Source organism: Sphaerodactylus townsendi, linkage group LG05 (assembly GCF_021028975.2).
Source record: "Sphaerodactylus townsendi isolate TG3544 linkage group LG05, MPM_Stown_v2.3, whole genome shotgun sequence".
Classification (NCBI taxonomy): Eukaryota; Metazoa; Chordata; class Lepidosauria; order Squamata; family Sphaerodactylidae; genus Sphaerodactylus; species Sphaerodactylus townsendi.
The window spans coordinates 15,828,400-15,841,976 of NC_059429.1; the positions used below are offsets into that span (position 1 = coordinate 15,828,400).

The window sequence follows — 13,577 nt, forward strand, 5'->3', positions numbered from 1 at the left end:
GTTACTATGGAGACCCCTAGGTTAAAAGCAGAAGACAAATGAAACACCAATCCCCAGCCGGGTTGTAATGATGGATGTTTGATTAGACACTGGTTGTTTCCCCACTTACCTCGACTACCCTTTGCTGCGCGCTACTCTCAGCGTGCATCATTTCTGGCGCACTCCCAGGCTTCCCCACGACCCCACGCTCTGCGCGGGGTTATCAAAAGGCGCCGTTTTGCGGAGCGCCAGGAATGACGCGCACTGAGGGGGCGCGAGAGCGGCAGTGTCGGAGCGGCTGCGTTGCTGCCGTCCCTGTAGTGGGGAGTGCCGCGGAACCCCGCGCTACTTGGGGAGAGTAGCGCGCAGCAGACGGTAAGTGGGGAAACTACCACTGTTGGTAAAATAGGGCTATGCGGAGGAAGGGTCAAGAGTGTGAGTGGATTCCTTGGATCCATTCCTCTCCATAACAGACATGCTTTTCTTCAGTGAAAGGAGCTTTATTTGTCAATGGAAAGCTCTCCTGCGCCTGCCGCCATGAGCAGAAGGGATGTCTGGATCCAACCTGCAAGTCTTAACAGCTTGGATTACCTGCCCAATCCAAGGCAGATTCCAGCTGAGCTAGAAGGGGCGACAGAAGGATGCAAGACGTCCCTAACCATTATTTTCAGGACCTGGGATCATGGTCGCTTCAGGGTAACAGAAAATGCTCGCTAGCATTATAATTGCAACAAATCCATACCCTGTACGGAATTGGAGAGTTGTAATTCTCGGGGAACTCCCATCCCAGGAGAACCGACGACTTGGTGACCATCTTCACTTTGAAGTTTTTGGGAAGAACTGTTGGAAAGAAAGGCAGTGAGGGAACGGGAAGGAGGAGAGAAAGGGGAAAGGGAGGGCGGCAGTTGGATACCGCCAGTGTGACAACATTTCAACACACGGGTAGCTGTGCTTTCTTCCAACCTTTTCATCACTTTCTAACCCCCAAGCCAACCTGAATCACCAAACAATTTGCAACAACAGATCCTACCTCCCCCACCCCCACTCAACCTAACATACTGCACTGCCAACAAAAATAGCTACATGGCTGCTGATTGGCTGCTGAGGAGAAAGAGTCTCTAAGTGACCAAACCATTTGATTTGTCGGGGACCGGTTTCCCCCCCCTTCCCCCATCCCCTTTTGCTGCTTGCAAAACAAACAAAAAGAGAGAGAGGAGAGAGAGAGAGAGAGAGAGTGCTGAGAAAAAGACTCCGCCCACCTGTGATAGTGACCGCTCCGCCCAGCTGTCAATCAAGAAGGGCTGTCTGGACTTGACTTTTAGAAGAAAGAGGAAAAAGGGACTTACCTGTTGAAGGCAGAGAGAAGTGATATGCCTTTTCAATTTTGGGTGGCTGTTTTTTTTTGAAAACATACTCACTCGCTTGTCTTCCAACAAATGATTACTGGTTTATAAATTGTGTTTCTCTGCCTCCCAGTAGCAGCTCAGATAAGGAGAGACACAGAGGAGAAACCAGCAAGTCCTACCTTGATCCAGAAGGAACGTCCGGTATTGGACAGTTGGGCTGAATGGCCCGGGGCCTTTACTGGTGTGGGCTCGGATTTTAACATCATAGGCGGTGTTGGGCTTGAGGCCGTTCAACATGTATGAATTCTCGGGAGACGGGGGGAGTTCTTTTTCCTGTGGGTTGCCGGAAGACCCGGCCTCCCGGAAGGCCACGGTGTACTTGACGATCGCCCCATTTCTCTCGGCCAAGACAGGGGGCAACCAGTTGAACTGTAGCGATCTGGAGCTGATGTTGCTGGCCTCGAGGATTTGGGGGTACCCTTTTGGTACGTCTTCTGGGATGGTGAGCTCCTGCAGGTCTTCCTCTCCGAAACCAGCCCGGCTTTTCACGGCCAGCTTGAACACGTACGTGGCACCCTTGTGGATGTTAGTGGCGGTGTACTTATCCTCCTCGGCGGTGAACTCCAAAGTGGCCAAGGGATCAATGTCCTTGCGCCCGAACTGCAGGCGGTACCCCAGCACCTGGCCTTCGGCATCCAAGGGAGGTTCCCATTTTACAAGGAGGGTATTTTCCTGAGTCTGGTGGACAGACAGGATTGGCTTTCCTGGGACTACAGAAAACAGAAGATATGTAGGCTTCAAGATATTTGAAAAAGAAGGACCCTTCAAAAATGGCAGAATCTGGGAGACCCGCATTTAGCGGAATGTATATTATGAATATTTTCCACGTTTCCGTCACAACAAATACACCAAATGACCATTTGTCAGGAAAATACTATTTAGAAAATAAATGCAATGGTAATCTGACAAATAACAAAATTGGCTTTAACGCTTCTCTATTTTTAAAGAAAACCAGAAAATATTCTCAATTAGTCTGGAAAAATATATTTATTTGTATAATGATACACAACAGATGTTATTTGAAAGGAGAGATTGGGACTGTTGGAGAGAGAGTCTGGGCTTCATTTCTAAACGTTGTCCTGAGTAGAGGCATGGGGTGGGGGGAATAGCGCCCCGGGGTAACACCTGCTACAGGTGCCCCCACGCCCCCCTTTTTGCACATCAAGGGGTCGTGTGTAACGAATACCAGGCAACAAGAACCACGTTACAATATTTTACAATACAATATGTGGCAATATTTTTGTAAGATGATTTATACTATTTTAGTACCCTCCTAAACCAGCTATTTTCAAAACAATCCTATGTCATTGATAAATCAATAATTTCACACTTATATACAGTTCATTCATAAGTCCAAACATCCAAAAGTTATATATTGGTTTTAATTACTTTTTCAATTGTGAGGACTGTTATGATTATGTTTGCTTATGTTTACTTATTTTTTTATCTTTTAATCCTTTCTCAGTATTTTTTCCCCCAAAGGTGCCTTTAAAAAAAAGAAAACCAGGTATGTAATATTTATTTGCTTCTATTTGCATGCTTGTCGTTATCCTTAAAGAACGCCCTAAGGCTGGTAAGCCAGGATTTCCCTTTGAGGAAGCCATGCTAATTCTCCTTCAGCAAGACTTGTTCCTCTGTATGTTTGATCATTCAAAGTTTACATTTACCCAGAACAGTCACAAGACTAATGGGTTTGTAATTTCATAGCTCTCCAGGGCCGCCCTTTAAAAAAAAAAAACTGGTGTCACATTGACTACTTTTCAAGTTGCTGGCAAAATTTCCAATTTTAGTGAATAGCTGTGAATTTTTGTAACAACGATTTCACATCAGAACTTGTCATGCTTAAAATGTCACATTGTTTTGTTACATTGATTTGACTTTGCTCTTCAGAACTGCCCCTCCCCCCCGCTACAGTGCAGAATACCTACTTTATTCAGTGGAAACCAATGAAAAGAATTAACTTTGCTTCTCTACACTTCTTCTATTCTCTTTCAGAGAAGATCACTGAAGCCCTTTACTATTTATTCTTCTGAACACCATCCTTGCTGCTTTCTTGCTTCCAATGTATTTCACAATTTTTGTGTAGTTTGTATTGATATTTTTTTAGCAATATGCCTTGTAAATTCTGTTTTCGCTTGCCTTGTTAAGTAACCTTGGCTTCACTAGAGCGCATTCACATTTCTGCAAAAATGCTACTTCTAAAGGCAGACTCTTCCCTTTTATGCTTTCGATTACTTTGCTTATTTTCCATGCTCTTGGACACAATGGCACCTGTCCTAATCTAAGCTTCAGTTATTGTTTTCAATAAGTTCCAAGCATCCTCTTAACTTGCCTTTCAACTTCCCTGGAAATATCCCTCTTCAGTGTGGTGTAGTGTTTCAGAGGGCCCTTCTGCACATGCAGAATAATGCACTTTAGATCCATTTTCAATGCACTCTGCAGCTGGGTTTTACTGTGCAGAATAGCAAAATCCACTTGCAAACAATTGTGAAAGTGGATTGAAAATGCATCATTCTGCGTGTGCGGGCCAGGATTGTAATCTAGAGAACTGGGTTTGTTTCCCCATTTCTACACATGAAGCCCACTGGATGACTTTGGGCTAGTCACAGTTCTCTCAGAACTCTCTCAGCCCCACCTACATCACAGGGGGTCTGTTGCATAGAAGGGAAGAGAAGGCAGTTATCAGCCACTTTGAAATCCTTAAAGATAGGAAAAACTAAGGTATAAATCCAAATTCTTCTTGTTCTTCTTTTAAAATATCCTTCATTCAAATTAAATGCAATTGTGTCAGGCTAGTTGGCCCATTTGGTATTGTAGTCTCTGTTCCCAGTTGGTTCAACAATCTTACATTGTGCAGCAGGTTCTGGGAACCACTCAGGATTTTAAAGGAAATGCAAAAGATTATGAAAATAACAACTGAAGTAAAACCTGAGGCCTTCTTGTTGGGGCTGATGGAGGAGGATATCCCAGATCAATACAGAACACTTTTTATCTATATAACAAATGCAGCAAGAGTTTTATATGCATACAACTGGAGGGACAATAAAATTCCAACAAAACAAGACTGGATTTTAAAAGTCACAGAATATGCAGAGATGGCAAGGCTGACGACCTATATAAGAGACAAAGGCCCCTTCCGCACACACAAAATAATGCGTTTTCAAACCGCTTTCACAACTGTTTGCAAGTGGATTTTGCCATTTCACACAGCTTCAAAGAGCACTGAAAGCAGTTTGAAAGTGCATTATTCTGCATGTGCAGAATGAGCCAAAGACATGGACAATTTCCTTAAGAACTGGAATCCCTTCGCGGCAACCTACTGAAAACATATATGAACAGAGAAATAATTGCAAGATTTGAGATTTACGTGAAAACAACAGATTGGACTAAAGGGGTTTTATAAGAAGGACTAAAAGTGAAAAAAATTGCAGATATATATATATATATATATATCTTCTTCGCTTTTTCTTTTACTATTATTACTATGGGGGGAGGGGAGGGGAGATCAGATTTCTGTTTTTCTCTGCATGTGTTGTCCATATGTGTAAAATAAATAAATGTAAAACAAGGGTTCTCAACCTTTTTGAGCCCGTGGGCACAGCTGGAATTCTGACACAGCACAGTGAGCACAGTAACAAAATGGCTGCCACAAAACAGCTGTTGCAGGAGGTGGAGCCAGCCACAAATTTATTGAAACAGCTTAACTTCAGTAACACAACATAGACCCTTGTGTTGCGGTGGAAGATCCTGCCAAAGCGACGTTTTAAAAAATATGCATGGCAAATCAAATCTACAATTGTCAATCAGAAAAAGCTCTACCTGGCTCCACCTGCTTCCTGAAAAAAAATGTTCCCCAAAACTGCGCGCGGCGGGGTGGGGGGAATTAGGTATTTGAAACCGGACGTAATTGAGTTTTTGGGTAATAGCTTCTCTGCTGGAGAAATGGCTCTTTAGTGATGGATGAGAATTCATCGCTCGGTTGTGATGAAAAGAGATTTAGGAAGAAGGAAGCAGGGAGCAAATAAATAAAAAACAGAATCTGTACAAAGGTAGGGGGGGATCAGGGTTTAGAGGGGGAGTGCCACACAGGAAAAGTGGGATCCTTTTTCTGGAGATAACCCTGGGACCTTGTGTGCTATAACAAGCAACTGAGTTAAGTAGCAGATTAGTTTTCTGGGATGCACCACTCCACTGCAAACATAAATGTACTGCTCTGGGAAAATATCTTTATTTTATATGCCCTACAAGCAGAAATCCTTTTAAAAAATTGTACTTTCTTTTGCTGTTCTCCCTCCCACCCCCAGTTTCTTTCTTTTTTCTAGTTAATCTGAAAAATTGGCAAAAAATATTCTCCCATGCCAATCTGCATTGAACTGATACTTTCCCTCTCTCTCTGGAATCTCAGTAAGTGCTCTAAAATATCCAAATCTAACTTTTGCCAAAGCAAATATGGAGGAAACGTTTATATAGTCATCCTAGGCTTGTTTGGCCAGGAGAAAGTAGAGGCAATTTGAAATCATTAAAAGAAAAACCGCTTTGCCTGTTTACTCCTTCAGCCTTTTCCTCCCCACTGTGAACATCTTGAGGGTCTCTGAGAAAGCCCTTCCAACATGACTTTTATTTGCATATACATCTTGTCTTGTTCATGTGACTCGTCGTCAGAGGTTCTCAACATGGGAGGACTGGCTAGGCAAAGGGCTCGTTAAATTTTTATGCTAGGCAAAGGGCTCGGCTAGGAAAAAGGCTCATTAGCATTCTCCTCGCCAAAGTGACCGCCACCACAGGCTCTGGCTGGGGTCCATGACTGACCACAACTAGGTACTTCCTTTTGTCTACAGTCAGGAGTGTGCAGTTGTCGTTCATAATAAGGCAAACAGCTTTCACCTCCAGCAGTATGAGCAGCAGTGGAGGTTTTGGCAGAGCCCTTCACGGAATCCTTTGGGGGAAAGGCAAGCTTAAAAGAGCCATAAATAAATGTTTCTGTTTCTCACCTATGCTACTCAGTTCTGTTTGCCTGTCCCTGTGGGCCAAGAAGCATGAGAGAATGCCTCTGCCAAAGTAGTTATTTGCTTCTCATTCTAGGGAGGCTGAAAATGATGTAATGAATAGGTCTGCAAGAAAACATGCCGTGTGCAACAGCCGTAATTTTTTTGTGAGCCAAGCCTTAAATCACTTCTCCATGGTCAGCCTTCAGCACTTGCTGAACAGCTTTCTGGCTACTCTGCAACTGTAGCGTTTCAATTTCATTTCTTTCTATTTTGCAAGCCACTTTTACGGCTGTGCAACAGGTAAAAGCAATTCTCTTCTAAGGTCATGGATGGTCAAAACAGGCAATTAAAGAGCAGAGTGTGTGCACGTGAGGGTAATATGGACTTAAATGATACTAAATGGTAATTTTTTTTAAAAAATTACAGTGTTTGTCTACACCAGGGGTGTTCAACTCTGATGCTTCAGATGTTCATGGACTACAATTCCCATCAGCCCATGCTGGCATGGCCAATTGGGCTGGTGGGAATTGTAGTCCATGAACATCTGAAGCACCAGAGTTGGATACCCCTGGTCTATACACACATATTTCTTTGAACCCCTGGCTGCTGAGCAGCAACGTCAGGATATGGGGAGGAGGAGGGAGAATGAGGACTCTCTTTGGGCTGTCGACTGCAGTCTGCTGTCCTGTTTTACTATAGGGAAAAATTACACAATGAACCCAACTGAGCTGCTTGCAAACTGTTGAACTGCTCGCTGGAAAACTGGCTCCTCACTCAGAGCCAGTGAGCAGAACATGAACCAAATTGGCGGATGCTCGCGGCTCCCTAGTAGGACGTTTAAAGAGGCCTTTGCTTGGGACAAAACTACAGAGGGATGTAAACTTGTTTGTGGAATGATGGAACTTGGCAACCAGGACCGCTTGGGGTCTCACGGGAAGCAGATTTATTTATTTTATTATCTGGCTGTTAAGTCACAGCTGATTTATGACAATCCCATGAGGCTGTTAAGGCAAGAAATGTTCAGAGGTGGTTTGCCATTGCCCATCTCCACGCAGCAACCTTGGCCTTCCTCGGGGGACGGCCATCCAAGGACTCACCAGGGCCGACTCTACTTAGCTTCCGAGATCTGAAAAGGTGGAGTTAGTCTGGGATATCCAAGTCAGGGCAGCAGATTTACACCCCAAGGTATTTTTTTTTTGCAGATGTTCCAAACAACTTCACTGTAATCCTTCCAACCACCCCGTGACATCATTTGCATCCCCAGACTATTCTTACCTGCCCCCTTTGTCACAACCAGCTTGGGTTTGCTACGGGCACCGTCCCCTTTCATGGTATACGCAGCTACTGTAATGGAGTAGGCTGTCTCTGGCTGTAACCCAGCAATGACCATTTCCTGGAGACAAGAAAGAGAGGGGTTTTTTTCTCCACTCCTTTTCGGAACAAGAGTTCAAATTAGCCGACAAGCTCTGAAGCATGCAGGGAACACAACACAAAGCAATTCTTTAGAAGAGGGAAAGAGGATTGGTGGGGGGGGAAGGTAGGATAGCCAGAAAACTGTAGCGAGAGAACACGCACGCAGCTTGCTGTGAACAAACCTCTTTTTATGCAAAGCATGCAGCTGATAGAAGAGTCTTTACTCATCCGTCTGCCTCCAAGACGTCCCTTCCTATCTCAACAGAAAACGCTTTCTGCTATCAAAAAGCTCACCGGCCTCTTCAAAGGGTCCTTCTCCACCCTCTTAAATCTCCCCCCAAAATGTGCAGCTTCAAACAGATTAAACCACTCTCCAACCCCCCCTCCCTGCCCGCCCCTGCCAGTCATTTTCTTCAAGAGGATGGAGAAGGCTTTCATTGCGGTATGAGAACGTTGCTCTCTTTGCTTTCAGGGACACACAAGAGACCGTGTTCCGGCTGCGTCTGCACCCAAGTATCCGTGCTGTGCTCTTCCAAGTAAACACGGCCATGCCTGCACTAAACTGAATAGGTGATGGTGGAGCTGTGCAGCACTTCCCCCAGGTGGGTTACCTTGCCCAAAAGGCAGAAAGGGGTCAAGTATGGGCTTTGGGGAGAGGGGGTAACTATTCCCCCACCTAAAATGCTGCCTTTATTGTAAATGCTGTTCTGCTATTCTAAACTTCTATGCAGAGGGAAAGACAGGCCAAATATGTCCCCCCCTTTCCAGATTAAAACATTTTCAATAGGAAAGAAGTGCACAGTGTGGAATTGAAATCCTGACTTAGGGCTCAAGTGCTGGATCCAAATTTCTCTTCCTGCACAAGTGCTTCTTACAGGTAAGTGATAAGTCTGTGTCATGTAGTCTGGTTTTGTTTTATGCCAAGCAGAGACTGTCTTTAAAGATGAGAGATTTAACAGAGGTCCTCCGGAGAGTATATGTGATCTGGTAAGAAACTGAACTTTCCCTTGGTTCTGGTGGGTTTTCCGGGCTGTGTGGCTGTGGTCTGGTGGAGAAGAAAGGATAAAGAGCATAGCAGGTGTGCTTTCTTGATCCACCAGACCACGGCCACACAGCCCGGAAAACCCACCAGAACCAGATGAATCCGGCTGTGAATGCCTTTGACAATATACTGAACGTTCCTTTCTTTAAATAAACGGCTTCTGTTCCTTATTTTGGGTTTGACTTGGGATGCCTGAATGGAAGTGATACAACCGGCTGAGCCCAAACACTGCTCCCTGCAATCAGAAGCATGAACCTACCAGTGGTGGCGAACCTTTGGCACTCCAGATGTTATGGACTACAATTCCCATCAGCCCCCTGCCAGCATGCCATGCTGGCAGGGGCTGATGGGAATTGTAGTCTATAACATCTGGAGTGCCAAAGGTTTGCCACCACGGACCTAATCCATGTTGCTCCTTTCTAATAAACTATAATGGTAGAAAAGGAAATGGAGAAACTGTGAATTCCCTGCTGACATTTTTGTTTTCAGTTATCTTTTTTACACTGCTTGCTGCCCATTTATTCGCAATGTGGAGGCTGAATGTATGTTACACTGCATGGTCTTCGGCAATGAAAACATAACCTGTTTTCAGGATAGTGAAAGGAATACTCGCGAGTCAAGGGTTCACATTAAATGCCCTGTAGAAACACAGAGGTGGATTCAGCACAGTAAATGTATAATGGGTTGAAGTGGTTATAAAGGAACTTGTTTTCCTTCTTTTTTGTACACTTGCATTCCACGCAGGCAGCGACTGGAACCCATGGAAACAATCTGGATTGCTTTTGCGCCTTCACACAGAGACACTTCTCTTTTTTCCCCGACTTCCTGCAACACATGTGTAGCTGTGCAGGCATGCAAAAATGAACCCCCGCAGCCATGCCGATTGTCCCTCAATACAATAGGCTGCACCAGCGTAGCTGCGCAGGTGCAATGCGCAAAAATTTTTAAAAAGAAAAAGGCACCTCTGTTCACTGGCAGGGCAATAATGAACATATTACTGCGGCAGGTGGGTTCTCCCTGGCCATTCGTGCAGGAGTGGCTCCAACCCCGGATTTTGCAAAAACAATTGCTGGTTTTGCAAAAATCCTGGGTTGAAGGCAATAAAATGGGGCAGAGTTGTTTTGGAAATGGGACCTGTGTGAAGTCCCCCCCCCCCCAAAAAAAACCCCAGTTTGTATTGCGCTCTACACCTGTGCGGAATCCACCAGAGCTGGGGTGAGAATCTACACCTCCAGACAAAACTGCAATCAGTGTGGCCTGTCATTCAGGAGGGGCTAGTGCTCTTGGGCTCACCACGGCCTCTGTAAGGACAAGGATAGGAACATCATCTCATCCCTCAAACATCTCTCTTGGCAACCAAAAGGTGGGATAGAAGCTATGTTCCCCTTGAAGCCACATCTCATGTATTATTTTAATCTACTTTAAGATACCTGTAAATCTTAGGTGTCAAACTCGTGGCCCTCCAGATGTTATGGACTACAGCTCCCATCATCCCCTGCCAGCATGATGCTGGCAGGGGATGATGGGAACTGTAGTCCATAACATCTGGAGGGCCACGAGTTTAACACCTGTGCCGCAAATGACTGGGGTGTAATGGCTAAGAGCAGCAGACTAATCTGGAGAACTGGGTTGATTCCCCACTCCTCCACATGAGCGGCAGACTCTGTTCTGGAAAACTGGATTTCATTCCCCACTCCTTCACGTGATTGGCATAGCCTAATTTAGAGAACTGGGTTTGTTTTCCCACACCTCCACACGGTTGGCGGACTCTGTCTGGTAACCTGGATTTGTTTCCCTGCTCCTACCATGAGCCAGTCACAGTTCTCTCCAAACTCAGCCCCACCTACTTCACAACTTGTGAGGAGGGGCAAGGTCAGGGGTCTGCAACCTGCGGCTCTCCAGATGTTCATGGACTACAAATCCCATCAGCCCCTGCCAGCATGGCCAATTGGCTAATGGGAATTGGGGCTAATGGAAATTGTAGTCCATGAACATTGGCAGGGGCTGATGGGAATTGTAGTCCATGAACATTGTAGTCCATGAACATCTGGAGAGCTGCAGGTTGCAGACCCCTGGGCAAGGTGATTGTAAGCCTCTTTGAGACTTCTTCAAGGTACAGAAAAGGGGAGGGTACAAAAACCAACTCTGTTTTCTCTACTTTTGAAATCCAATGGGTTTATAAAAACTAATCACCTTTAATGATTTAATAAAAATTAATGATTTTAAAATTAATAACCATTTCTCATATCTAACCATTGCATCTCCCTCAGGAGCGAGGCAGGGTAAAAACCATGGCACAATCAATGAAAAGGTTTGGGAAGTCGAAAATCACAAGTCAGCACAGCACTGCGAAGCGGGAGTGATTAGAAGAGAGAAGGGGAATACGAAACAAATCAGTCCACACCATCACCAATGAAAAGGGAGGGAGCAGAGCAAAGGAGGGCGGGTGGGTGGGGGGGAGCATTTTACTTACATATTCCGCAGTGTCATCGGTTTCCCACTGAGCAAGAGAGGATATGCAGGGGAGAATGAAGAAGAGAAGAGAAAGAAAGAACAGCGTGAGACAGAGGGAGCGTGGAGGAATCCGCCCGGAAGTGAAATGCAGATCCCGGAAGACAGGGGACATCCAAGGCAAAGGAGAAGGAAGTATAAGAAGGTGTGGAGGTTAGTAGGATATGCAGCCATTGTTGGCCAACTCATAGGCACTGTGTTTTGAACTAACCCAAAGTTGAAGAAACAGCTGCTAGAGCAAAAAAAAAAAAAGTTTTCAAAGGGTGCTGAAATAACACTCCCCTACCCCCTACCCCAATTCCGACCTTTCAAGTTCGCACATCTATTTCTCAGTCGGCTACTGTTCTGGCAAAAAGTTTAACAGGGCTTCAATGTGCTTAACTTTGCAATCTCAGGCAATTCGTAGGGATCAAGTCACATCATGAATGGGATGATGGTGCAGAGCCATAGAGTCAGTTGGCTTTGGCTACAAGCTGGTGCAACTAGGACAGAAAGCAAACCTGAATCTGCTTGAATGCACATTTAGGCCTTTCCCACACAGGTTATTTGCCATTGGCAAAAAGGCTATTGGAAAGGAGGGTTGTTTCCCTCATCCCCACAATATTATAGTGCATTGGTCTGGGGTTTCCTAGGCTCATTCTGCACATGCAGAATAATGCACTTTCAAACTGCTTTCAGTGCTCTTTGAAGCTGTGTGGAATAGCAAAATCCACTTGCAAACAGTTGTGAAAGTGGTTTGAAAACGCATTATTTTGCATGTGCAGAAGGGGCCCTAGACTTTTCACTGATCTTTCTCAAACCTTCTTTGTTGTAAACTTTTGAGAAAGATCATAGCAGAACCTGGATTGCTGTAATGCACATGGAAAAATTAGGATTTTTCTGGTCCACCCACAGGGTGGTCATTTTCCTTGATACTGCAGTGGCTATTATCTCTCTCCCCCGCCCCCACTGTCTCCCAGACATTTGAATACTGTTGTAACAATCTGTATAGTAGGGGCTCTGAACTCCCAGGTTTCATTTTTTTAAAAAGGAAGTTTGCAGCCCTTTTCATTGTGGAGATATAAGGAGAAAGGCAAATATTTGCAATGAAAGGGATTAGAGATTTATTATTTTTCAACGAGAGCTGATTGTGTTAGAAGCTACAGCAGCAATGTGGAAACCAAAGAAGTTTCTCCTTATATAAAGAACTTGTTGGAGGCACACCGGACTGCATCCAACCCTCTGGGAGAAATAGAGAGTTTTACTATCAACATCTTTGCTCTGATGCTCTTCCCTTTTTGCTGTGTCGTGCAGCAGTGCAACAAAACAAATAGGAGAGATTGCTGTAGTTCCAAGGCAACAGAAAGGAACTGCTTCCTTGCCTGCCCCCTTCCCCAAAACACCTTCAAAACCTTTTGGGGGTTATATATTGCTGAAAACAGGAAGGGTTTTTCTAAGGGCAACAAAATGTTCAAGAAATTCACTACTTATTCTGTTTTACTCACTAATTCACTATTACATAAGCCAAGATTGGGGCAAAGGGCTCATTAAGGCCTTTCCAATGTGACAAAAAAAAAAAGGCTCTGGCAAAGCTGCCCTTTATCACAAACCTCAGTTTCCCTATGAATCAGTCTATGGACAAAAGAGAACAAACAGCTGATGTGTGTAAAGAGAGGCTTTTGCCATTGTTGTTCACACCATGGTGGAGGGGAGCCCTTTGGTCACAAAGAGGAAAACGCTGGAAAGTCATAATGAAAGGGGTGCCCTTTGGATCAGCTGGAGCTAGACTGACTCTTGGGGCCACCAGTTAGCTATCCCTTCAGCATTACCCACAATACATTACTTTGAATAATGCGTTAAATTTCTCAGGAATATCTCAGGGATGTGACTGAGGCATCTGGACATGGGTTGAAATTACGGTATGGAAGTTATAGGTGGGCTGAAATGCTGCTGGGGAGAAGTGAAAAACAGGCCCTTTGTAGGATTCTTGGCCCTCTCAGGCAAGGATCACAAACCCTTTCTGCTTCCTCTTTCGCTTGTAACCCTGACAGACTGCAAAGACCATATTCTGTTTATACCCACGAGCATGCACGGGGAAGTTTAAATCTTAAGAATGCACTCAGCTGTTTGACTTTTAAAGACCAGCCACCAAGAGAGGTTGCAGATACTGGGCACTCCTAAGGCAGCAGAGTGGGAGACCTACAAACTTGAGCCAAATGGGCAGAATCCACAGCAAATCCTTATCACCCAGGCCTATTT

At 44.9% G+C, this 13,577-nt stretch overlaps 1 protein-coding gene and 1 long non-coding RNA gene across 2 annotated transcripts in view; both read right to left on the minus strand.

The window, feature by feature from the left end:
• Positions 1 to 13,577, minus strand: part of PTPRS (protein tyrosine phosphatase receptor type S) — a 362,151-nt gene that overhangs the window by 76,695 nt on the left and 271,879 nt on the right. Inside the window, 4 exon segments of the mRNA XM_048496069.1 lie at positions 722 to 819; positions 1,505 to 2,095; positions 7,649 to 7,766; positions 11,302 to 11,328. Coding sequence (XP_048352026.1) covers positions 722 to 819; positions 1,505 to 2,095; positions 7,649 to 7,766; positions 11,302 to 11,328 — 834 coding nt within the window.
• LOC125432503 lies at positions 2,863 to 3,645 on the minus strand. Its single transcript, XR_007244484.1, has 2 exons — positions 3,421 to 3,645; positions 2,863 to 3,389 (listed from the first exon to the last, which is right to left on the minus strand). It is a non-coding gene; the product is annotated as an uncharacterized LOC125432503 (long non-coding RNA).